At 41.7% G+C, this 25,138-nt stretch overlaps 1 protein-coding gene across 1 annotated transcript; it reads left to right on the top strand.

Annotated features, from left to right (window-relative positions):
* Positions 1-1,734: 1,734 nt before the first annotated feature.
* Positions 1,735-23,592, top strand: UBE2D1 (ubiquitin conjugating enzyme E2 D1). The gene is made up of 7 exons (XM_083149101.1): positions 1,735-1,963; positions 16,903-16,966; positions 17,076-17,107; positions 18,104-18,181; positions 20,703-20,808; positions 21,362-21,455; positions 22,672-23,592. Exons 1-7 carry the CDS (start codon positions 1,940-1,942, stop codon positions 22,715-22,717), a joined length of 444 nt encoding a protein of 147 aa, XP_083005227.1. The 5' UTR covers positions 1,735-1,939; the 3' UTR covers positions 22,718-23,592.
* Positions 23,593-25,138: the final 1,546 nt, after the last annotated feature.

The raw sequence follows: 25,138 nt of genomic DNA, 5'->3' as shown, positions 1-25,138 counted from the left end.
ATGGGTTGGTTAAGGTCATACTTGCCTACCCTCCCGGAATGGCCGGGAGGCTCCTGCAAAGCTGTCCTTCTCCCAGCCCTCTGGGAAGGTGGGCAATTCTCCTGCATCACCCCCACAGCCCCTGCTCTCCCCTTTCCGCTGCATAAAATTCTGAATTTCATAGGTCCATGGGGGGGCGTAGCTAAAATGTTGCAAATTGCATTATTTAGCACCATTTTAGCCCCTCCCCCAATCCGTGGTTTTGCCAAATTGCCGCGACTGACTGTGATGGGTTGGGGCTTGGTGACATCAACTTAATTCCGCCCCCAACACGTAGCCACGTCCCGCCCCCCTTTCACTCCTCTCTGGGCTTCTCCCAGAGAGGAGTGAAAAAAAGTAGGCAGGAATGGTTAAGGTTTGGAACATGGGAACACTAGAGATAGGCATACATCCCAACATGACCCTCTCCAGGAGGGACACAATGCTCTGTTACTGTGTGGAAACACTTTACTTATCAGTTACCCTGTTTAAAACAAGTGATGGCACTGAAGTCCGGAAACATAGCATTGTGGAGATTATTCTGGTCTGATCACTCCCCTGCACGTTCGCACAGGGGAGCGATGATTAGCGACTGTGTGTGCACATAAACATTTATGCACATGTGCAGCCACATCGAGTGAGCGGCCACAGCAAATTGATTATTCGCCGGCCTCTTGCACACAGCAGTGCGGGTGTGGGGGGGGGGGGGGGGTGGCATGGGGCAGCGCCGTGGTAACGCCCATGGGAACGCCCAGCATTTCATGGCATGAAAACACTGGGCATTCCCATGGAAATTCGCCAGTGACGCAGGGCAGGCAGCTGACAGCAGCTGATTTTATTTATTTATTTATTTACAGGTTCTTATATAGCGCAGCAGATTCCGTTGCGCTTTACAATAGTAGACAGTGAGAAAACAAACTGGGTAACAACATACAGACTTGGAGGTAGGAGGGCCCTGCTGCAAGCTTACAATCTATAGGGATATAGGGGGAAACACAAGGACAGGCAGCAGTAATACCATAGCAGTCCCACCAAGTTACAAGTCCAGAAGGGTAGCTATATAATACATAAGTGCCTCAGAGGGTTATGCATGTAGAACTTAAACATTATAAGCTGATGTCAGTTGCCGCCCTCTTCCCGTACAGCGACCCGCAGATCTAAGACACCAGAGAGGTGCTGTAGAAATCATTCGGGGACCATCAAATTAATTCACCCCAGCAGGCAAGGCTGCGAATGGATGTTTATGCTAAACACCCATTTGCATGTGTGCGAAGAAATCAGCATGCGAGGGGGGGGGGTGCGATGACCCACAAAGCTGTCAACCAGAATAACCTCCTGTGTCATGTTGGGAGGTATGCTATGTGCGTGTGCTTGCGTGCGTGCGTGTGTGTGTGTGTGTGTGCGCGCACATTGTCAGTGCAAATTTTCATTACAAAATCTGGAAATTTTAAACCAGATCACTGATGAAGATTCATATAGCAACATCTCATGTGAACTAGTACTCCCATCTTAGTAAATTACCCCCTCAGCCTTTTAATTGATATTCCTCCTTTATCCAACCATAATAAGGTAAGACGAATAACTGCTCGGTTACAATCTAGTATGTATATCAATAAAGTTGTGTTGATGAAGAAAAAAAATGTGGGCGGAAGAACCTAGAATGTCCGCCATGCTCCCAGCTGACGTCACCGGCTAAAAGCGGCAGGAAAGGAAGCGCTGCCGTGCTAGCTCCGCCCCTCTCCGCCCAGAGTGAGTCAGGCCACGGGCCGCCAGTGATCGCAGTAGTATCAGAAGCAGCAGCACAGGAGCCGCCGCCGTCGCAGTGACAGCCACCAGCCCCGCGTCCCATCTGCCCACAGCACCGCCACAGGGACCGGAAGCCTCTGACCACCGGCCTCCCGCCATTGCACCAGCCGGCTCAATGGCGCTGAAGAGAATACAGAAAGTAAGTGCGGCTGGGGGAACAATGGGGGCCTCTGACAGCCACATCCATGTCAGGGCCCTACAGCGAGCGGATGGGCCCCTGGGCTTGATGACTTGGACCTTGTCATGCTCTGTAGAGTGTTGCTGATCTCCCAGCAGCGCTATATGTAACACAAATACCCCCTTCCTCATGCGGGGGGTGGCTCTGTGCACAGAGGATTTACTGTTTCTGGTATGTACACAGGATCTATGCACACAGGGGTTGTGGTTATTGGGGCCATTGTTACACTACAACTGACTCAGAGCCGGCTGAACCCAGTAATAATAGCTGTATTGATTTAGGTCATGGTACTTGTGACATTATTATGTGGCAATTTATGACTTGTGTCCTTTTATACAGCAGTTCACATAATGGGAGTTATTGGGGTGACACATCCTGACCATTGTAGTGAAGCTGTTCATATGATGGTGTCACGTGGGCGCTGGGGACCCTAGGAAGTGCCAGGTACCCCTATGCTCCAGGATGCTGGTGTAGAGTGAATGGGAATGGTGCGTATGCTTACGATGATATGTATTGCATTTATGGGATGAGCCCCCATAGCTATTATTTAAAATAATATTGCAATTTTAAAGGTTTGATCTATGTACATGTATTATAATATATGTAGGTTGCAGCTAGAACCACTTCTGTTTATTTTTCCCATCATGCACTGGATCCACATATACCTGGAGGGGTAATATAAATGTGTGGCGAGCGAAGGGAGCCCACAATGGTACAATCCAGCTAAAATAAAATATCATAACCTATACCTACATAAATTACAGATAAAATATAAAATGCTGTGAGGGCATCTGACAGCCTCTGTCCTCACCTAACGTCACATCCTGGTCAAAAAAACAGAAGTGACACAACCATTATATGTATGCTTGTTAGATACTAGATGACCACTCCTTAGAGATATCTGTTTACATAGGCAGTTTGGGTATAGATACACCTGAGGTTTTCTTTTTCTCAAAAATGCTGGCTCATTTCCACCAAAAATGATACTATGTTGCTTCCCCCACCCACAATTCTGTCAGTAGCACACTCTGCATTGTTTGCGTTGGTCTGGGCCTACTACCGTCTGACAATTTCCTCATGCCTTTATTGCTGACTTATATGATCACTGGGAAACTCAACCTGCCAGAGGCACTGTGATTCCCCTAGCAGCTCATGTGATTCACTCTGCAGTTGTGAAATGTGTAGTGAGTAACCCTTGAAAAACCAGGAATCTGCACCATGTCACTGAAATATGTGCTGACATCCTGGTGTGTCATAGCTTTTGGAAAACGATGCGTAATCTTGATTTATGTCTTTTCAGTTACATTATTGAGTGGATTGTGAGTGCTGGCTTCTCATCTATTCTTGAAATGGATTATGAAGCAGGTCTTATAATGTTGGAGTACCAGGCATTTTCCCAGTCTATATTGATGGGTGTAATTGAAGAAAATGAATGTTGTACTTTTTAAGTGAGGGACTGTATAAGGGGAAGGAGTTGTCGGGTCATCGGTTGTTTTTTTCAGTAGTGATCATTGAAAAAAATGTTAGTACAGTTTTGCTGGGGTTATAGTATATATTCAGTCTTGAGCGGACAGCTGTATAAATGTGCCCAATGACTTACTCTGGATATTATCCCTTTTTTAAACACCCATTATAGGGTGTATATAATAGTATACCTTTTTATAAATGATTGTGTGCTCATATGTTTATTTGGCATGGTCTGTCTTAAGCTGAGTACGCACTGGAGCACATTATAAACAATGTGGATGATAATGACTGGTTCAGAACTTAATATCACTTACATCGTCCATGATGCTGGTGTGCGCTTTCTTGCCGGTCGTTCGTCGATTCTACTGATCATTTGAACAAGCAGGAAGATCTGTATGTGTTGTTAATGACCGCGCCCTCCTGGATGTAGCCACTGACAATATCAATTATTTTTTTGGAATCGCTCATGTACTAGATCGTTTGTCCAGGTGTTCAAGGAAAGTTGTGTGCAATATTGTATTGATAGCAATTCGTATTAGTGTGTATGGACCTTAAGAATCCTTCACTTAATGTTCAGTAAATCTGACACTGATTACACTATTTAAAGGTATTGGTGAGTTTTCATCTCTGCCATTAAGGGGTATACACATGGTGCGATTTTGGCATTTGGTTTTGACTAGATAGTGAAAAAACCACCTAGAAGGTTAGCTAAAATTGCACAGTTTCTCCTGCAGGCGATATTGATGCGCGGCCCTTTTAAGTCCATATTGCTTAGCAAAGTGGACTGTGCAGACAAGGCAATTTTGACTAGATCAGACTATCGGCCAGAGGTTTCAAAACGCGGTCCTCAAGGCACCCCAACGGTCCAGGTTTTTAGGTATTATATCCATGGCTCAGCACAGATGGTTAAATCAGACTGACTGAGTTACTAATTAAGTCACCTGTGGCCAAGCATGGATATACTTAATACCTGGACCGTTGGGGTGCCTTGAGGACCGCGTTTGGGAGCCTATGGACTATCCTATTGAACTTGGACAAAATCGCCATTTTTTCTATTCAAAATCAGTCGCTAGCGATAATCGCACTGTCTGTACACACCTTTTGCAGAGTACAGACAAATATATCGGCCCTAAGGGGAGTACAAACAGGATTGGGCAGTTTTAACTATTTGGCTTGGACAAAATAAAGAAGAGGCCATTAGAGATAGACAGACTTTTTTTTTTTTTTTTTTACAGAATGGGTAAGATGTAATCTTAAGATAAAACAGCCTACAAATACAGCCAAGTTAATTAATTGAAGTTTAGATATTGAAAAAAAGAACAGTTGCTGTGAGTGGCGCTAGTGGTTTTAACATATATTTTAGGGATCTCACAGCATCACTGGCACTTAAGGTGCGTACACACGAGGGGGAGATACATTGCTTCCAATATATTACTGAGCAGTATATTGCTCAGTGTCTCCTTTTCGTCAGCGACCAGAGATGGTCGCTGATGAAAAGGAACCTCTGCTGGGGGAGCCGCAGAGGTAATTAGCTGGTCGCTGGAGCAAGCTCCAGCGACCAGCGATTACAATGGGGCAGAAAACGGGAGCGTGCACCCGGCGGTTTATCGCTGGTGCGCACTCCAATCACTGGCAATATGGTCGCCTGCGACCATATTCCCAGCGATTATCGCCCCCGTGTGTACACAGCATTAGAGTTAATAAAATGGTTTGCTTGGCAATTTTCACACCTATTTTGACAAATTCCCTTGGCACTCAGATGGTTAAGCAATCTGCACCATGGTTTTAACTAACTATATCCTCCATCGTCCAACAAAACATAAAAAAATAAAAACATACAAGCCACAGAGTAAGGAACTTAAAATAATTAAATCATATAATTGTAGCAGAATAAACCACAGTTTATCACACAAATAGAGTATATGCCATTTAAATGAGCTTGAAGAACTGTATTGTACTCCTTCCACACTGCACAAGTAACCCAGGTCGACCCAGGACGGCGTGCATGTGAAAGGGCCATGTCCAATATCCTGTGTCTGGCAATCCAACCCGGGATAAATACAGTGTTATTCCCGGGTTGCTAGGCAGTCTGAACAGGTAACTCGGGTCGAGCAACCTGGGTCCTGTTCACTTCTATCACTTCTATGGAGGAGGTAGCAGCCTCGGCTCAGAGCATTCAGAAAGTCATTATATGGTAGAATTGTTCTTTAAAGGTGGTAATTCACTTGTTACCATAACACACTGGGGGCTTCATGGAGTTTTCAATCTCCAGAAGGGTAGACAAACATCTCTTTACACCCCACATGTAATTTCCTTACATTATATAGGATAATGGGAACTTATGTAATATCGGGGCTCCCGTTTTTCTTATGAGACCGCGTCCCCTCGCGGGGCTCGCCACGCTTCGGGCACGGTGGCTCGCTGCGCTCGCCACAAACTCCATGCGTAGTTGGATAGTAGGGGTATGAAAAAATAGGGTGCATTTAACATGGGAGCCCAGATAATACATAAGTACCGGATAATGTTTTGTGTTTTTTCTTGTTTGTTTTAGGTTTTTTTTTAGGGCTCCTGATCATCCTTCAGTCAGGAAAGCAATTCTCCGAACTCTTGTATTTCTCTCAATTTTATTTCCGAAAGGAAGATGGAATATAATGTCTTGTGCATTAACCCAGTATTTATTTTATTACATGCAATTGAATTTGAACTTGCATAAAAAGGTAGTATTGAAAACTTCAAGTAAAATCTGAATGCTTTTAACCCCTTCCCGACATTTGACGTATATATACGTCATGGCCGGGATGTACTTCCCGACACATGACGTATATATACGTCATGACTTAAAAGTGCCACCGCGTCTACAGACGCGGTGACAGAGGGACGATGTCTGCTGTCCCTGACAGCAGACATCCTCCCTCATTGCCCAGGAGGGGCAGGGTTGCCCCCCGTCTTGGGCGATCGCTGCGATTGGCTGTCCAAAAGTGAACAGCCAAAACCAGCGTTAAACTGCGTGTAGTGTAAAATTTAGACGCTGCTGCCCCCTAGTGTCCAAAATAATGATTTTTTAATAAAGTATAGATATGGTCTTTGTTAGTTATTAACTATTTTGAGTGGTATGATTATTTGTCTCACAAGCAGAAAATGTAACATTTTGCAAATAGCAAAATGTTCCATTTTTTTACGACATTTTGGTATTTTTCACAAAAAAAAAAAATTGTATCGACCAAAATTTACCACTAATTTAAAGTACAATGTGTCACGGGAAAACAATCTCAAAATCACTGGGATAAGTAAAAGCAAAAAAAAGTTATCCCCACTTAAGTGATACATGTCAGATTTGAAAAAAAGGCCTCTGTCAGGAAGGCAAAAACATGCGGCGGGAAGGGGTTAATCTAAAAGCTTCAGCCTGCTTAGCAGAATGAAACGGATATGGAGTGTATAGTGGTGGTTCTCAAAAATTCCTGTCTAAGGTCATCTTAACATATAGGAATGGCTGTAATGAGTTCCAAGTTTTGCGTCCGTGTGGTATGCCGGCCAATCTCGGACATTCTCTTGATTTTTTTTTAAAGGGGCAAACACTTACAAGGCATAGTTTTCCTTTGCAATTGATTACCCCTTTAAAAAAAACAAAAAAAAAAGTTGAGTTTTGCCAGCATCGTGCACAGCCTCCAGACTCTGATCTCATTACATCCTGCCTATACACTGGACAGCTGCAAGGGACCACACAATTCCAGGGGCCTTGGTGCAAGGGTGGGTGCTGATCACTTAAATGGTGAGACAGGGCAGATTCTATTGGGTATAATAAAAGTCTCATCCATTCCGACAGGCATTTGTCGGACTGGATCCGACCATACCTATTCAGTCTGCGGCTTAATTGGACTGTCGGATACGGGCCAAGTTGGACTATCTGATTTGTCTACTGCTCACCTGGCGCTAGGACCGGTTTAGTGACAGGAGGATGGCACTGGGTGAGCTGCTGCTCCTCCCCACCTCTTCTCCTCAATTGACTTTTTTTTTTTTTTAAGTTGGATCGAGATTGTCAAATTGACCAAAACCTGTCAAATTTGGCCCAGTCTCCAACAAAAGCACGTGGATTGGTGGCTTTTTTGCCAATCCACATGTTTTCAGACAGGTTGACGCATTTTGAACTTTTGAAACTGACTGTCGCCATGCTTAATGATGAACAGTTGGAGCTATCCACCAATCAGATTGCCAACAGGCATTCACTGTACGTAAGCAGTGCATGAACGCATGGGGGCACATGTTTTCTGGTACTTGTTTCCTATCTGGGCGCCCGCTACGTTAATTGCGCACCATGCTAATCTCCGTATAAAAATCGGATCGCATCGGATACCACAAATGCACATACACGATATTGAACGATGCGATGCGATCCGATTTCGTTCCCGCTTTTATGGTTGGCCCATAGGATGGCCCATCTGTAACACTACTGTATTTATTTACCCTTCAAAGCCCTCCCCTTGTCACATCTGCACAGAAACACAGTATTGACGTCAACCCGAAGCGTGGCGAGCGGCGGCGGTACGCGTCCTCCGACTTTTTCATACCCCCACTATCCACGTCGGCGTGGAGTTGAGAATAGAAAGTGTGGCGAGCGCAGCGAGCCACCGAGCCCGAAGCGTGGCGAGCGGACGCGGATACTTCACAGGTATCCGTGTCCCCTCGCGGGCTTCACAGGTATCCGCGTCCCCTCGCGGGCTTCACAGGTATCCGTGTCCCCTCGCGGGCTTCACAGGTATCCGTGTCCCCTCGCGGGCTTCACAGGTATCCGCGTCCCCTCGCGGGGCTCGCTGCGCTCGCCACGCTTCGGGCTCGGTGTCTCGCTGCGCTCGCCACACTATTCTATTCTCAACTCCACGCCGACGTGGATAGTGGGGGTATGAAAAAGTCGGAGGACGCGTACCGCTGCGCTCGCCACGCTTCGGGTTGACATCAATACTTGGGTGGCGTTAACAATGGAGGCGCATTTTAAACCATCAGGGGGGGTTTCCTATACAAATCGTGGGTTTGCGGGGTTATTACATTGAAATCAATGTAAAATCGGGTCTCAGGGACCATTTCACATTGATTCCAATGTAAAAATCAGGTTGATCGCGTCACCGCATGCGATGCGATCCGATTTAAAATGAAATCGGATCGGATAGCATCGTATGCCATCGTACATCATCGAGTACCGAATCCGATGCGATGCGATCCGATTTCATTACGGTGCCGTATGTAGAAAACCTGGGCGCCCAGATAGGAAACAAGTACCTGTTTTCTTCTTGGTTCCATTGAATGGGCTGTTAGAGGCACCAGTGCATTGCCCAGGGCCTATAATTCTGTTCAGACACCCTGCCCCTGTGTATACAGTCCTACATCCAGTGGCTTCCTCTCCAGTAGCTTAGTATTAGTCTTTTTCTATTTAATTAATGGCAGTACTTTAGTTATTTTAGGTTCTCTGTACCACTTTTCTGTATTAATATATTATTTTTAGTGCCACAAAGACCCAGTGTTATGTCTGTTGTACACAAATAACTAATGTAAATACAGAAAAGTGGTACAGAGAACCTAAAATACTGTCCTTAATTAAATAGAAAAAGACTAATAATTAAATACTGGAGAGGGAGCCACAGGATCTAGGACTGTAGAGACAGGGGCAGGGTGTCTGAACAGAATTATAGGCTCTGGGCAATACAATGCACTGGTGCCTCTAACAGCCCATTCAATGGAACCAAGAAGAAAACATGCGCCCCCCATGCGTTCCTGCACCGCTTACTTACAATGTCTAGTCTACTTTACAGCATATTGGTAAAGGAAACACATTGGGTGGAATTTAATTGGGTATGAGGTATCACAGGCAAACAAAACCCTCCCAGACATCGAGCCCAGATTTGAAATTACCCAGTCATTTATTTTTTCTGATCTAAGTAGTACCCAGTTGTTTACCCTCCCATCTCTGCACTAATAGTTCATTAATTTAAATTGTGTGGCCCCCTAAACACACACTACCATCCGTTATATTGACAGAGTTCCAGAAGCAAAGTAGCCAAGAACCTACTTTGAGCCGATTCTAGCACCTTTCAAAACCCGCAAAGTTCCTCTTTTCTGCCTGGGCTGATGCTATCTGCTGTGGTCTTTCTAGCACAATCTGGTTTGTAGCTCAATCCAGACCACACTGTGCTAGAAGCACCAAAGCAGACAGCGACATCCCAAGCAGGGAAGAGGAACTGCATGCATTTTGGAGGCCACAGGCTGCTATAATGAACACTATAAAAATGTCAAAGAGTGCACACCTTCCCTGCCTCCATGTTTTACCTGTGTTCTACAATATTCTCTGCCACGCCAAAGAAAATTCCAGTGCATAATTGCATTATTTTAACAGGAGTGCATAGCTATTTCTTACTGCATTCTTATCTGTTGAAACATCATTGATGTAGTCACTCTTACAGTAGGTAATCACCACCTTAAGCTTTAGCCTTGGGTATAGCATGCAACGCCTCTACAAATGGCCCGGCAGCCCCCTGGCTGCTGTATCATATGCAGTCGCTTTGTATACGATGTATTGCATGCTATCTAAACCTCCACTTGGGGATATGATAAATCCTTGTTGCAGCAGTGACAATCCCCAGATCTGATGTGCACAAGACCGCTTATTGGGATCATAAGAAATTACATGATTGGACACTTTTTCACTTGATTCATTGGCCTGATACATTGAAATGGAGTAAAAAATTAAATGACATAAAGTTAAAAGAAAGCCGGAAACAATGAAATATATACTTTACATTTTCTGTCATTCACTAAGTATCAATTTTGGTATATGGATCCATTGGTATGATTTAAATAAACCCTTTTGTGTGTGGTGTTTATATGCAAAACAAGCCCCACTGATTAGGACACCGTACTGCCTTCTAACCAATTATTCAAGTCTGTTCTGTTTTACTGCTACATTAGTGACTCATTGTAGGATGTGCAGACCTTGCTATTTTTGGTTTCATTACTCTGGAGTCCATTACCTTCCAGCATTTTCATCCAATGAGCTGTCATTTATTTAAGTTCACATTTCACAGAACAGAGTTCTGCTAATTTGGTAAGCTTCCAATGGTAGCGCGGAGAATGAAGGTGACCGTTTCCCCTTTTCAGTCTTTCCTGTGGAAACGCTTATGTTTTGTATTGTTTTGTACCTGCATTTAAAAAAATAAATAAAAATAAGTGGGGGTTTTCTTCAGTCAAGGGCTTTCACCATCGTATCTTCCCAAGTGATGATGGTCAATCGGTTCATCAGTCAGTACGAAATGGTTTAAAATCCTGTAACCGAATACTCTTGATTTGGAAAAGAAACCTTTAATATCAATTTTTTTGTGTTTTTTTGGCAGCTTTTCAAATAGGTGTTTACTAGAAGAACATTATCCTAAATGTATAACCCTTTTTTAGTATGTTTTCAAAAAGATATTTTTAATACATATGTCCTCAAAAACCTTTTGAATATTTAAATAGGGTTTGTTATCATGCTGTTACCATCCCACACATATGCTATTAGTGTTTAACTTAAGCTATCCTTTCAATTCCCTTTTTTTTTATTTATTTTTTAAATACAGGTGCCTGTATATTAATAATTGCAGCACTGCTAGGATTATTAATGGTCCATGTGACTAAAATTGTTTTTTTTAATTATTATTCATTTATCCTACTTATTAAAGTGTAACTTGCATGGACAGCAGTACTGATGACCACTGTCCTTGCTTGTTACTTCCCTGGCATATTGGAGTAGTAACATTTGTGAGAGACTCTAGGGAAACGGATACTGTGTATGTGCACAGTGTCTGGTTTGTGAACCAGATGAATGCTGTAGGTGAGGGATTACAAGATTGCTCTATAGCTAGATTGCCTCTGTAAATTTAACCTTTTGAGTGCCAATTCTGTGTACCGTATATACTCGAGTATAAGTCGACCCGAATATAAGCCGAGGCACCTAATTTTACAACGAAAAACTGGGAAAACTTATTAAGTGGGACCTTCACTCAAGTATAAGCCGAGGGGGGCTTTTTCAGCATAAAAAATGTTCTGAAAAAGTAGGCTTATACTCGTGTGTGTGTGTGTGTGTGTGTGTGTGTGTATATATATATGGTATTTTTTTTTTTTTTTTAAGAATTCAAATATGTCTTCTATGTAAGGTAAACATTACAGGTCATTATGATGACTAAAAATGTGTGCTTAGCAATTTTTACTCCTATTTGGAGGATTTCAGTTGTCACTCAAAGGGTTAAAGCAGTTTTCACATCGGAGGTGGCATAAACTAATCTATGGTATGGTGCTAAACACTGAATAATATCATTAACAGTATCATTCAGTGATGTCACAGAGTTCCTCTGCTGAGCATGCTGGAGATATGTCAAATTGAGCTGGATGCACAGGCTGGGAAGGGGAGGCGTTAATGACCCGTGTGAGCGCATATCGTTCATTGTTTGTAGTGAGACACTTGTCGATTTTTGAGGCGATCTCGCTCAGAAGGGGCAAAATGAGCGATATCGTTATTGGTCTAGTGTAAACGCACCTTTTACACGGTTCTAAATCTCTGCTGTTGTGAGATTACTATACTGGTTAAGAGGGGGGGGGGCTGGTTAAGAGGGTTGGGGTGCAATAATGTCCTTAAAGGTTTTGCAGTCTTGGAAGCCCATCCAGCGGAACCATGTGTCTCTGAATACTGCATTACTGTCGTCCGCAGAGGACAAAATATCTTCCATTTCCATATAAAAGTCTAATTTGCTGAACCAGTCTTTAACCGTTGGAGGGGAGGAAGAGCGCCATCTTACTGGGATGACCGACTTAGCGGCATTATTGAGATGGCATAATAGGGATTTTTTATATCTTGAGAGAGGTGCAGGGGAAAGCTGGAACAACCAAAACAGTGGGCCAGTAGGAACCGGTTCCCCCATAATATTCGCAGAGAGTTTGAGAACCTCAGACCAGAATGGAAGCATGCGGGGCCATTGCCACCATATATGAAATGGGTTACCTGGAGCCCCAGAGCACCGCCAGCAAATATTAGGAACCCCGATGCCCATCTTAGAGAGAATCTGGGCACCTGTACCAACGCAACAGCAATTTGTATTGGGTCTCCCGGACACCGACACTAGAGGAACAAGCATGTGCTAAACAGAAGTTTTTTCCCCAATTGGTTGCTCCAACCTCCTCGCCCAATTCTCGATCCCAAGTTTTAGTAAAGTATGGGAGTTGAAGGCTCCTGTCTTCCAGTAGGAGATTATATATGATAATGTGGGAGGGTGGGGATTCACTAGCACAGAGGCGTTCAAAAGGCGTTAGAGATGTATGGAGAGTACCGGAAGGCACAATGGATTGGAGATAGTGGCGGACTTGTAGGTATCAGGCAGATTCCACTTGGTCTGGATTTTCTTTCTTTTTTTCTTTTTTCTTTCCTGTCCATAATAAAAAATTAAAAGAATCAAACTACATCTGAGAAGTTCTCAGATCCATGCAAAAGAGCGCACTTATAAGAGACTTTGTTTTTCCAGCTATCAGCGACATTTTAACTTCCCACAGGGAATCAGTTAGCCGCAGAATTGGAGTCGCCTTTCTATTTTTTTTTTTTTGTAAGATGGGGTGAAAAAAGCTAAATACAAAGTAACTACAGTACAGAAATGAGCATTATAACTGAAAGTGCCCTGTTCAGTAGAGTGTATGCTCACCAGCAGGGCCCCCGTCCCTCATGTGCTTTTCCTTCTCCATATTGGACAGCACTAAACCCTGTGGAGTGTTTTGCTACCCTAATACTTATTTCAGTTTTGTCTGCTGATGCGACTATGTACCCTGTACTTGTCCTCTGTTTTATTCACTGTTTTGCTTATTCATTTATGTAATTGGGTTCTGCAGATCCCTTGTGGTGCCATATAAATAAAGGATGATGATAAAATAATCAAAAAGTTTTGGGGAAACCACCCACATGCATCCAGTTTAACATCTGTCCATACCTGTGTTTAAATTGATGCAGCTCCCTCAGAACTGCAATTTCTGTTTCTAAGTTTTCACAGTAGAGAAAATGCTGCATTCAATATAACTGGCCCACGCTAGTGTACATTGCTTACCTTCTTTTCGTAATCGTACAACCAGTGTTTTATACCCATTATATTGTCTTATCTTTCTACTGCACTCTTCCCCTCATGTTAAGCTGTTTTACTATTCTTTACACAATAAAAGCAAAAGCATTCATACATTAGTGATAAAGTCTTCCCCGTGCAGGTTTGGGGTGTTTTGCTGAAGTGCACATTTTCTGTATCTGTGCAGACTGTCAGTGCTGCACTGCATATATTTGCAGTTTCATGTGTTGGTTGGAAGTGTGAAGCTGCTAATAGCCTTTTTCCCACATCAGTGCTTGTGGATGTGATGTGTCGTGTTACAGCATGGCTGGTTTGTAATTGTATTGTGGAGATCAAACCAATTCCTGGAAATTAAGGATACAATGTTAAATGTTCCTTAACTTCTAACTGTATATGATAGGGGGTTCCCAACCTTTTACAAATAACGGCACTCCAGAGTATGAGAATTTTTCCATGGCACCACTAGGCCCCCCAAAAATATAAAATGAAGTAGATTATGTTTATGTGCTTCTTAGGTTCACTTATGTGTTTAAAGGGCAGGATTTGCTTCTGATTGTACACATTTTATGATTGGCAGCCACCAGCACTGGTTTTGTCGATTAAATAAATTGAATCGGTCCCGAGGCACCCCAAGGAGCCACAGCACACAGTTTGGGAACCACTGGTATAGGATATCTTCATATGTAGGTTATTTTAAAGTGCTCTGAAGTCTAAGCATTCTACACACTGGGCTTAAAATGCTTTCAGCATGTTCTTATAATGTGTACAATGAACATAGGCAGGCCCAGCATTAGAACCCATTGTTCCAAATCTCTACGTACCCACATGCATCTTTCTTACATATGTGTACATTGCCGTTCTGTTTTGGTTTGTTCATTCTCCATATGATGCATCTAACAGCATGCGCCTGCACAGAGAAAATCATTCGATTGAAATTCTATGTATGGCCAAATAATGAAATTAATTTCCAGTGGTTATTTCCTTGTACTGTGCACATTATCTGTAGAAGAGGGTTGTCTGAATCCATTGGTAGTCATTCCTCTATTAGCGAAGTAGATAATCTTTGAGGCAGTTATTAGTCATGTACAGTAAATGGTGATTGCATCTAGAAAGGATAATGCAGGTTCCGCACTCTGACCGTAGAAGAAAGTATGATGAAATACTCACCACTTCTCCCTTTTCATTTGTAACCAGTACGAGTGCCTGATACAGCTCACAGGATCTATAACAATAACCCATGCATAATTGTATTTTAAAATAGTCTGTGTAATGTCATTAATGGGCTGCTCAATCCTGTAATTTGCCATTTACAAAATAACTAGTAATATTTATTACTAGTAGGTTTTCAGAACTATAGCCGTATTTGAGAAATTTTAATTTTATGGGAGAAATCTTCTCATGCCCAATTCCAGAAGTCTGTTGACTGGAGCTGGCTTTTTAACCAGGAAAAAGAACACAGGCTTTTTAAACAGATGTGTCCTTAATCACCTTGTTTTTACGCCATATGCCTGGCATTACCCGCAGGCAGTGATTCCAGTGCTGTGTAATTCTTCTTAAGTTTATGACTTGCTTTGCATATAGGAGTCTATTCAATTAACCTACTCCCACAAGTCTCCCATCTCGACCACTCCGCTCTGCACAAGATTTGCGTCTCTCATCTGAGCGGATCACTAGCTCCCATTCACTATTACAGGACTTTCATCGGGCTGCTCCCATCCTATGGAATGCTCTTCCATGCACAATTAGACTCTCTGCTAGCCTCCAAACTTTCAAGCGTTCCCTGAAAACTCACCTCTTCAGACAAGCCTATCATATTTAAGTTCTACACGCATAACCCTCTGAGGCACTTATGTATTATATAGCTTCCCTTCTGGACTTGTAACTTGTTGGGACTGCTATGCTATTACTGATGCCCGTCCTTGTGTTTCCCTTCTATATACCTAATAGATTGTAAGCTTGCAGCAGGGCCCTCTAACCACCAAGTCTGTCTGTTACCCAGTTTGTTTTATCACTGTCTACTATTGTAAAGCGCAACGGAATCTGCTGCGCTATATAAGAAACTGCAAATAAATAAATAAGTGAGGGAGGCAAGGTTGCAGTTATGTGTTTAGAAAGGCTGACCACTGCGGTCAAACTTGCCCCCCTTGCAGCGCGATATTGCTCCCAACTCACTGACTTCTGACAGTGATTCCGGAGTTACCATAAATGCAGCATATATAGGCACGCACTTGCAGACTTGAGGTGATCGTGTTTAATTGAATCATGGTGACAGGAAGTTAGCATTTGGGGTAGGAATGGGGAGGGGTGAGATAAATGTGAGTGTCATGGCTGTTCAAATGGCTATTTGTGAGTGTCCAGTTACCCGTTGTCATGTTACTTGGTACCGAAGAGCTGCCTGCGAGTAGTTCGGCCTGCACATCGTGGAGACACTCAGACGCTGCAACATGATCTGATTTGCGATCGTGGTACCCATCTACCAGCAATTATACGCAATTCATAGGAAATTATGCGATAGCGGTGACCGTCCCTATGCACTGGTTAGCTTCTGCCCATGTTAGCATAAAATCACAATTTCTCATGGCAGAAGATGGTAACGGCCTTTTTTGTGTTCTATGAATTTAGGATTACGGTTTTTCTGCAGCCAATCACTTTTCATCTATAGAGTACTCATTGATACTATATGTACCTGAGAATAGGTGTATGTGGGCACATCTGTAACTAGCAACACTGCTACTGCAAAGGAACTACTTCTGGCCCATTTGTATAAGGAAACATTGTTTTTAGGTGTACTCATAATTTTGGAAGAATGCTCCCAATTTTAAAGATGACGCCCTAAGTCTTTTTAAGCTTCCTGTTATGGAGTATTTAGTATGAGCGATGGTGCACGGGTTAATTTTGAGTGATGCTACTTTTAACAAATAAATAGTCACAAGTCCCTATCTCAGTCACTTAACAAGTTTTACAGGTATAATTTGGTTTATGCTGTAATTAAGTTTTGTTTTTGTTCTGTGGAATTTGTAAGGAAAGAAACCAGTTTAAATGACCGTTTTGGCATGTGTATTGTACGAAGTTGAACATCCCTACATTTTGTCATTTACATGATCGTAGTGCAGTGGTTACCTGAAGCAATCCTTGAGGAACCCCCACAGGCCAGGCTTTAAGGCTGTCTTTGATTTAGACGCGTGATCTAAAACCTTCAGTCACAGTAGCGAAATGAGGGTAATTCTTGAAACAGGGTTGTAGTGGTGTGTTTTTTTTAAGAACCCTTTTTTAGTATGTATTTGCTTACTTTACCGCCTCTTTTCTCCCATTTTTAAGGAGTTGACTGATTTGCAACGTGATCCTCCTGCTCAATGCTCTGCTGGACCAGTGGGTGATGACAGTAAGTTGAATGCTGACCCTTTCTTTTTTTATTTTTTTTACTTTATACCTTTTTATTGTTTAACCTGTTGTTGGCTGTAATGTTTACTATTCTCATTTCCTCTTTGCAGTGTTTCATTGGCAAGCAACAATTATGGGACCTGTAAGTATGTAGTATGATGTAACGTTACCATGCTGCATCAGAATGTGTATATTCCAATCCTTTATAGCAATTATGGTTTTCCCCACCTAGTTCACTCTGGAAATAAAGCATAGCCTCCAAATCAGTTCAGGCCAGTGCTTCCTTTTTTTGCTTTATACTCTAGTCCAGTGGTTCCCAGCCTGTGTGCCTAGGCCCAGGGGGCTGTGGGACACCTTGCAGGGGTGCCTCCGGTAGGTGGTCCAGCACCGAAACAACAAATTATTTATGGTCAAATGATAGTCAAAACCAGTGCAGCTGGCTGCCCTGCCGAATAAAACATGTGGTATTCAACAGTGGTTCTCAACCTCGGTCCTCAAGGACCCCCCAACAGTGCACGTTGTCCAGGTCACCTGGCAGGTGACAGGTGCACTCATTAGTCACTGACACATTTTAAAAGATCACAGGTGGAGATAATTAATTCACCTTTGATTGTGTGTGGAGACCTGGAAATCGTGCACTGTTGGGGGTCCTTGAGGACTAAGGTTGAGAACCACTGCTCTACAACTATGTCCACAACACCACCACATAACTGAGCCCTAAGGGTGAAATATAAGGACAATTTATTTTATAGATAGGTCCAGGTAGCCCCAGAATCTACCCTTAGAGCAGTGGTGTCAAACTCATGGCCCTCCTGGAACTATACGTCCCAGCATGCCCTACTACAGATTTTATATAATGGATTGCTAAAATGGTGGCAGGGCATGCTGGGACATATAGTTCCAGGAGGGCCATGAGTTTGACACCACTGCATTAGTGTTCCATTCCGGAGACTTCATTGGGTACATGGAACAGCAACTGCTTAGTAAATGGCACTTGTGGTGGATTGTGAGCTGAACCAATATTTATTAATTCACTAGGATTAGGTGCCTCCTGAATCATTCATTTACTTGTCGTGGTCTCCACTGTCTATCAGCTAGGTGTTATTTATTCAGGATTTTTTTTTTTTTTGTATCTCAGCCTGACAGTCCTTATCAAGGAGGGGTCTTCTTTCTCACAATCCAGTTTCCAACAGACTATCCCTTCAAACCACCAAAGGTAAGGAATTTATATTTGTGTGTTTGTGTAATAAACCTGTCCAAGCAGTCTAAAATATGTTTGCAATCATTTACAAATAAATGGCCATAGCTGAGTATTACTTGGTCAGGTACACCCATGGCTGTTTACTTTTGTTGAAAGCTTATAAGTTTCCATGAACAGTGTTGTGGAACAGACATGAAGACACTTAGGAATGTGCCTTCAATTGGAAAATAACATTGTTCTACTGATCAAATGCAGTTACCAACGTAGGAACATTGGGGGGTAATTCAGACCTGATCGCATGGCCACGAATTTGCAGCGGCCTGGGTTGGGGTACACTCCTCACCAGAGTGAAATCCCGGCCTTGCAACTTCATGTGTTTGCTGTGCAGCTGCAAATCTATTTTAGCCATGTTAAAAAAACGTTCGTAAGCCGCTCACCAGTCATTGCTGGCTCAGCCACCAGAGACTTACTCGGCCAGAGCCATTAGGTCTCAATTACCCCCATTGATATCTGTATGTTTCAAGGGGAGCGTCACTGTTTGACAATTCCTAAATTTGATCACTACTAGCAGTTGTCTATTTGGGCTGGGTACACACTATGCAATATTGTTTGTACAGCCAACCAGCTCCTGTGGCTAGGCATTTTGGTCGGTAAGTGTGTATGCTTTGTGACTAGGGATGCTAATCCAGGGGCATTTTTTTTTTTTTTTCAATCCTGGAATTCGGGATTTGGAAAATGCCCAGTCCTGGGATTGGTTTCCCTAATAAAAAAATAAAACCCACCCCGATATTTACTTACATGTGCGGTGCGGCCAGGAGGATGGGTGGTGAAGGCAGGAGCCAGACAGGTTGGTGGGTGGTAAATCCGGGGGGGGGAGCCTAATGGGTGGTGGAAGTGGGCGGGCGGGCGATGCAGCTGGTGGAAAACAAGTCTTGCAATTGCCCTATCACTTGGGTGCGCAGTCTGAAGGGTGTAGCCATTGTAGAAACCAGCACTATGGCTGAGCGTTGATCTTTTATCCAGGTCTGGTAGTACTGAACACTGTGACATCAGTCGCAGGCTTAAAGTTGAATAACTCTAAAGCAGGGCTGGGCAACACCGGTCCTCCAGATATTGATGAACTACACATCCCAGCATGCCTTGCATCAGTTTCAGCATGGCCACATAGCAAAACTAATGCAAAGCATCCTGGGATGTGTAGTTCATTAACATCTGGATGTCCGGTGTTGCCCAGCCCTGCTCTAAAGGTACTTGTGTATTATCACGGCGCCCAAGATTTCCATTGTATTCATCGCATCGCATGCGATCCGACCCGATTTTTAATTGTACAGGCACCCTGATGGGTGATCATTATGTTAAATGCACCCCCATTGTTAACGCCACCCCCACTATCAACGCCAACCTGAAGCGTGGCACCGTGGTAATACACAAGTACCACTCTAAACAAAGAGTGTGAGATTGTGTAACACTTCTTAGACCCTATTACTACATACATCCTGTTGGAAATATTGCATGAATAGTGTTGCTGGATTAAACACAACTCTGCTTGTGAACTGGCTGGCTAACACAGTGCACTGTATACAGTGGGGTATGAAAGTTTGTACATTTTCCAGTTTTCAGAATTTCTACATATGTATTCACATCTTCATCTGGAGTCCATTTTGTTCAAAAATTAAATAGTTATTTTGAGTATTTCGAATTATTTAAATAGAACATATTTTTAAATTAATAGTTTTCCACAAGTTTATAACCTGGTTCATATCCCCCACTTTGGTACTTATGAGTTATCTGGGCGCCCGATTTTTTGATTGTATGCCTTAAGTTAAGGCATACAATCAGATGCGATGCGATATCGCATCGCATCGCATGCGACCATCGGATGCGATGACCCGATTTTTCCATAGGAATCAATGTTAAAATGGACTGAGTCCATTTTAACATGGAATTCAATGGGAAAAAGGGGTCCTTTTCATACCCCTACTATCCAAGTGGGCATGGAGTTGGATATAAACCTGTAGCGAGCCACCGAGCCCGAAGCGTAGCGAGCCCCGCGAGGGGACACAGAATACCGTCCCCTCGCGGGGCTCGCTTCGCTCGCCACGCTTCGGGCTCGGTGGCTCGCTACGCTCGCCACAGGTTTATATCCAACTCCATGCCCACTTGGATAGTAGGGGTATGAAAAGGACCCCTTTTTCCCATTGAATTCCATGTTAAAATGGACTCAGTCCATTTTAACATTGATTCCTATGGAAAAATCGGGTCATCGCATCGCATCCGATGGTCGCATGCGATGCGATGCGATGTGCCCGATCCGACCCGATTTAGAAATCGGGCGCCCAGATAACTCACAAGTACCCCCACTTTTTTATTTCTTCTTTATTTTTATTTAAAAAGTACCTGTGTTATTTTCACATTTTGAGGATTATAGGTGTATGAACCATTACAAAAAATGAGTAAATATACTTGCTTCAGCAGAAGTAACCATTTTAAATTTGGTTATTTTTTTAAATGTTTGTATTTATTTTATTTTTTTTAGGTTGCATTCACAACAAAAATATATCATCCAAATATAAACAGCAATGGAAGTATTTGTCTTGATATTCTGCGGTCACAGTGGTCTCCAGCACTAACTGTCTCTAAAGGTAACTTTCATAACTGCTTACTTTTTTTCTTTTAAAATCCTTTTGGTATTTCTGTTGGGTTACTTTCTGTAGCATATTACAATGTGTCCTAAATGGGTGCCACTGCGTGCGCTTCCTCAGCCCTGCTGAGCGCTGAGATCAGCGCCACACTCAGCTTCAGCGGCTACCCGGCTCCTGCTGCCTGGCCCTGCCTCCCTCCCCTGGCTGTGTTCGGCATGACCTTGCAACGTCACGCCGCACACCGCTTGGTTGCTGGGGGCCGGGCAGTGGCTGACTGACAGTCCAGTGGCACTACCCGGACCCTGGGGTTGTAGTGGTGTTTTTTTTTTTTTTTTTTTTTTTTTTTTTAAAGGAGCGCCCCCCAGAAAAAACTCTCCCAGTGGGGAGCGCTCCCTAAAAAAAAAAAAAAAACACCACTGAAGGGGTTAATATGCAGTGTTCCTGTGAATGTGCAGCGATTACATTTGAAGACTTGTGATATGATCTAAAGCGTCTGTAATCGTATTTACGTCAAATAACAGGGCTGAGATGTAATGTTTTTGTTTCTTTGCAGTTTTGTTGTCCATATGCTCCTTACTTTGTGATCCAAACCCAGATGATCCTTTAGTACCAGACATTGCACAGACCTACAAGACAGACAAGGAAAAGTATGTTGCTCTTTGACTTGTACATCTGCAGTTTGCTATACGTGATTTGTCATTATATAATAATAATAATATAATTACTGTGGTATCGGATAGAAAATTTAGTATATATATATATATATATTTTTTTAATGGTTTTATTATTATTATTATTATAATTATTTAAATATATATATTTTTTAAGGTTCAATAGTGCTATATAACACCAAGTTACTTCTAGGGGGGGCTATCGAATCTGGGATTCCCACTGTCCTGACAGTTGGAAACTCAGGCAGTTCTGTTAGACTGTAACTCGACAGCCAGAAATCTATGTTTTGGCTGTCGAGTGTCGGAAACTCTGCAAATTGGCGAAAACGTCCTTGAATTCAACTATCTGTGGCTGCTTCTGACAAACAGATCAGACTTTCTAATCAATTATGTCCACACTTTGTCAGGATGTGGAATCTGGTCCTAGATTTATGGCCTGCATTGCTCTGGCATGTTAGTTATCAGAGTGGAATGGATATATTATCTGCTCCTTGCACAAAGGAATAGAAAGTTGTTGAGCAAGGTGAAAAAAGCGATGCCAATGTACTGAGGGAGATATATAATTAATCCCACCTTCCAAAAGAGGATGTGGGGTTAGATGGAGGTTTTACTGATGGTAGCTGCAGCTTAAAATACAGACTTAGTCAAACCTGAAGAAAGAGCATGTATAATAGTAGAAAAAGCAGCGCTAAAAAAATAATTCTGGAACAATTAGATTGACTTAACTTTTTTTTTTTCAACTTACTTGCATGAAATTCAGAGTCCTGTATCGATGGTACTTATAAACAATCCAGAGACGGTTCATAATATTTCAGGCATAATAGGAACAGACAGGACAGTGCTGCTTTTAATGTAGAAGCAATTTTATTGCTCGCAAATAGCAAATTTTGTTTTAATGGTATAATAATTACATTGTATATTTTTAACATGTTTAATATAAAATGTAAAGTCAATCCAATCGTTCCAGGTTTTTTTCTTTGTGCGCTGCTATTTCTACTATTTTACTGTTTACTGAGGGAGTTGATTTCCATTTAAAGTATATGGAACCTTTCTAAATATGTGGTATCTCATGATTAAAAATATTAGCCATTAGCACATGCTGCTTGTCTACCAAACATTTATATTTTCATGGGTAATAGTTATTATAACTAATGTTCTTATTGAATGCCTCTTCTCCCCCTCTCTATTGCAGATATAACAGAATAGCAAGAGAATGGACTCAGAAATATGCAATGTAAACTTGTGAAACTATGATTTCGTATAATCCAGTGTACTGTAAATTCTAGGTTTTTCAAAATTAGAAGAAACCGGACACAGTTTACTGTTATAGAGACCGTGAAAGACCCTTTTGATTTTTTTTTTTTTTGTACACTTAAATACTTCTCAAGAGAAAAACAAATTCCAAAAAAAACGAAGATAAAATAAAAGTATAATTTAAGTTTTTGTGTACTTTGCAAAAGACATTTGATGCTGTTTTTAAGACACCTGGATCGCTGCATGTTATTCCAATACGCAATCCTAATGCAGAATTAAAAGCAACTCGACAGACTAGATTTTTTTTTTTTTTAAATGAACTTGATCAATACTTCATATGTAACAGTTGGTTTTCATTTTGTAAATCTGTGTTCAGATTTCACTCTGTTAGAGCACTATTTAATTTGTATTTTTTACTGTATAGTCTAAATATATCTTATTTAACTTTGTAAGTAAACTCATTTTTAGATTGATTTTTTTTTTTCTTTTATGCACAGTATTGTCAAGGTAAAACGACTAGTCCTAAAGGAAAAAAAGAAGCCGCTTAGCACCCACCATCATAGAAACAATGATTGCAGATTTCTTAAAAACAAATGATCTTTGCACTGTAATTCTTAATATGCTAATTGTAGGGAAACCGTTGTGTTCTTGTTTTTTATTCTGTTGCGTACTTGACCAGTTTATTGCAATGTGAAATAATTGCACTGCTAAGAAGAAAAACATGTATCTGTTTATTTCTTGCTCTTCGCGTTTTTATTTTTCTAGTTTGATTTTTCATATGGGCAATATATACTACAAATCACTTTTACAAATCTTACTGTCACTTTTTCCATACAAATAAAAGATGCATTTTCTACTATTTCTTTGAGGAGGTTGATTTTTCTGCTTTGGAAATTCCAGTTAAGACTTTTCATATTGGTCTCATCCCTCAGAAGCAAACCCCTTATTAAATAATAAAGTTTATTATATGGTCATCTGAAGAAACTAGGACAGTCGAAGTTGTGTATTTTTTTTAAAGTAAACTTTTTGAATGTTTCCCAAAATGTTAGCTCTGTTTTAGTATTTTGTAACAAATCGTGTCGTTGGTTGCTTTTCCCAAAAAATTATGGTTTTTCTGTATTAAACATTTATCATTCAGTGCCTTTTGGAAGAACAGAGTGGTGCTTTCTCAACCCTGTCATTTGCATTATGGGGATTTGGTATTAATATTGAATAATTTTGACATTACATTTTACATCATATCTGAATGATCATATTTAATTTTATCAGTGCACAACTGTTTGTCTATACCTCCACCTGGAAATTGCCAAATTTAATGCTATAGTCAAGTGTTGAGATTTTGTAGATAGATTAAATACTGTTTCCGATGTCAAACTGCAGTGGTTAATTGGAAGACAGTCTCCATTTTTGGATAAGATAAGCAATAATATTGTACATAGGCAATTTTTCATTTGCTAACATATATGCCATTGGTTCCCAACCTTGGTCCTCGAATACCGCAACAGTTCACATTTTCCATGTCACCCAACAGGTGCACAGGTGTACTTATTATTCACTCACACATTTTAAAAGATCCACAGGTGGAGCTAATTATTAACTTGTGATTCTGTGTGGAGACCTGGAAAACGTGAACTGTTGGGGGTACTTTGGGAACCAGTAATGTACACAACTAGGCTTACCAGATATTTAAAAATGAAAAACATTAGCCAGATAATTTCAGGGTTTTTTCTCTTGGAGCCTCAAGTTTTAGCAACCTCCAAAATGGATAAGTACGGCGTCTTACCTGACACTTCAAGTGTGCCTTGTCCTAACCAACATTCTTTGTAGTTTGAACAGATTTATTCAAGGGAATTAATTGCTCTTGTTACTAGGAAACATGATGACATTGAGGCACTTAATGACTGATATTCATAACGTGCTAGTTACTAAAGAATTGATGACTGTTCAGCAGATATTAATGAGACAGCAGTCTGATTCCTCAGGAGAGATGCCATCAAGAGAAATCTATGCCTGACAACAGTGACACTTTAGAAGTTAAAAGTTCCAATATCTGTTTATTATTTCTTAAAAGAAAAAGGGATTGAACAGCCTGTCATGGAATTATTAATGGTTTATTTCTGAGAACATAATTTTTTACACTTCTACAGTGTGTACTTTGACTGTGTGAAATTTTTTTTATACATATTCTACTTTTGATAAGTTACGTGGTTGGCCAAAAAATGTTGGGTCCATATTTGATTTTGTTTTTTCAACCCTGGGTGGAGGTCGTTTGCTTTCCCCATTTGTGCTTTTTTACATTTCAATATCCATTTAGGGCACCTATCCAAGTACCTAGAGCAGGCATGTCCAAACTATGGCCCTCCAGCTGTTGTGAAACTACAAGTCCCATCATGCCTTGCCACAGT

This window comes from Crinia signifera, chromosome 6 (genome assembly GCF_055691185.1).
Source record: "Crinia signifera chromosome 6, ASM5569118v1, whole genome shotgun sequence".
Taxonomy (NCBI): domain Eukaryota; kingdom Metazoa; phylum Chordata; class Amphibia; order Anura; family Myobatrachidae; genus Crinia; species Crinia signifera.
This window is presented reverse-complemented; position numbering and strand designations above follow the sequence as displayed.

Excerpts from the sequence above, each read along its gene's own strand:
- UBE2D1 (XM_083149101.1), top strand. The coding sequence starts at position 1,940 with ATGGCGCTGAAGAGAATACAGAAA. Across the intron at positions 16,967-17,075 it reads TGGACCAGTGGGTGATGACA|TGTTTCATTGGCAAGCAACA; the intron begins GTAAGTTGAATG and ends TCCTCTTTGCAG. Across the intron at positions 18,182-20,702 it reads ATCCCTTCAAACCACCAAAG|GTTGCATTCACAACAAAAAT; the intron begins GTAAGGAATTTA and ends TATTTTTTTTAG.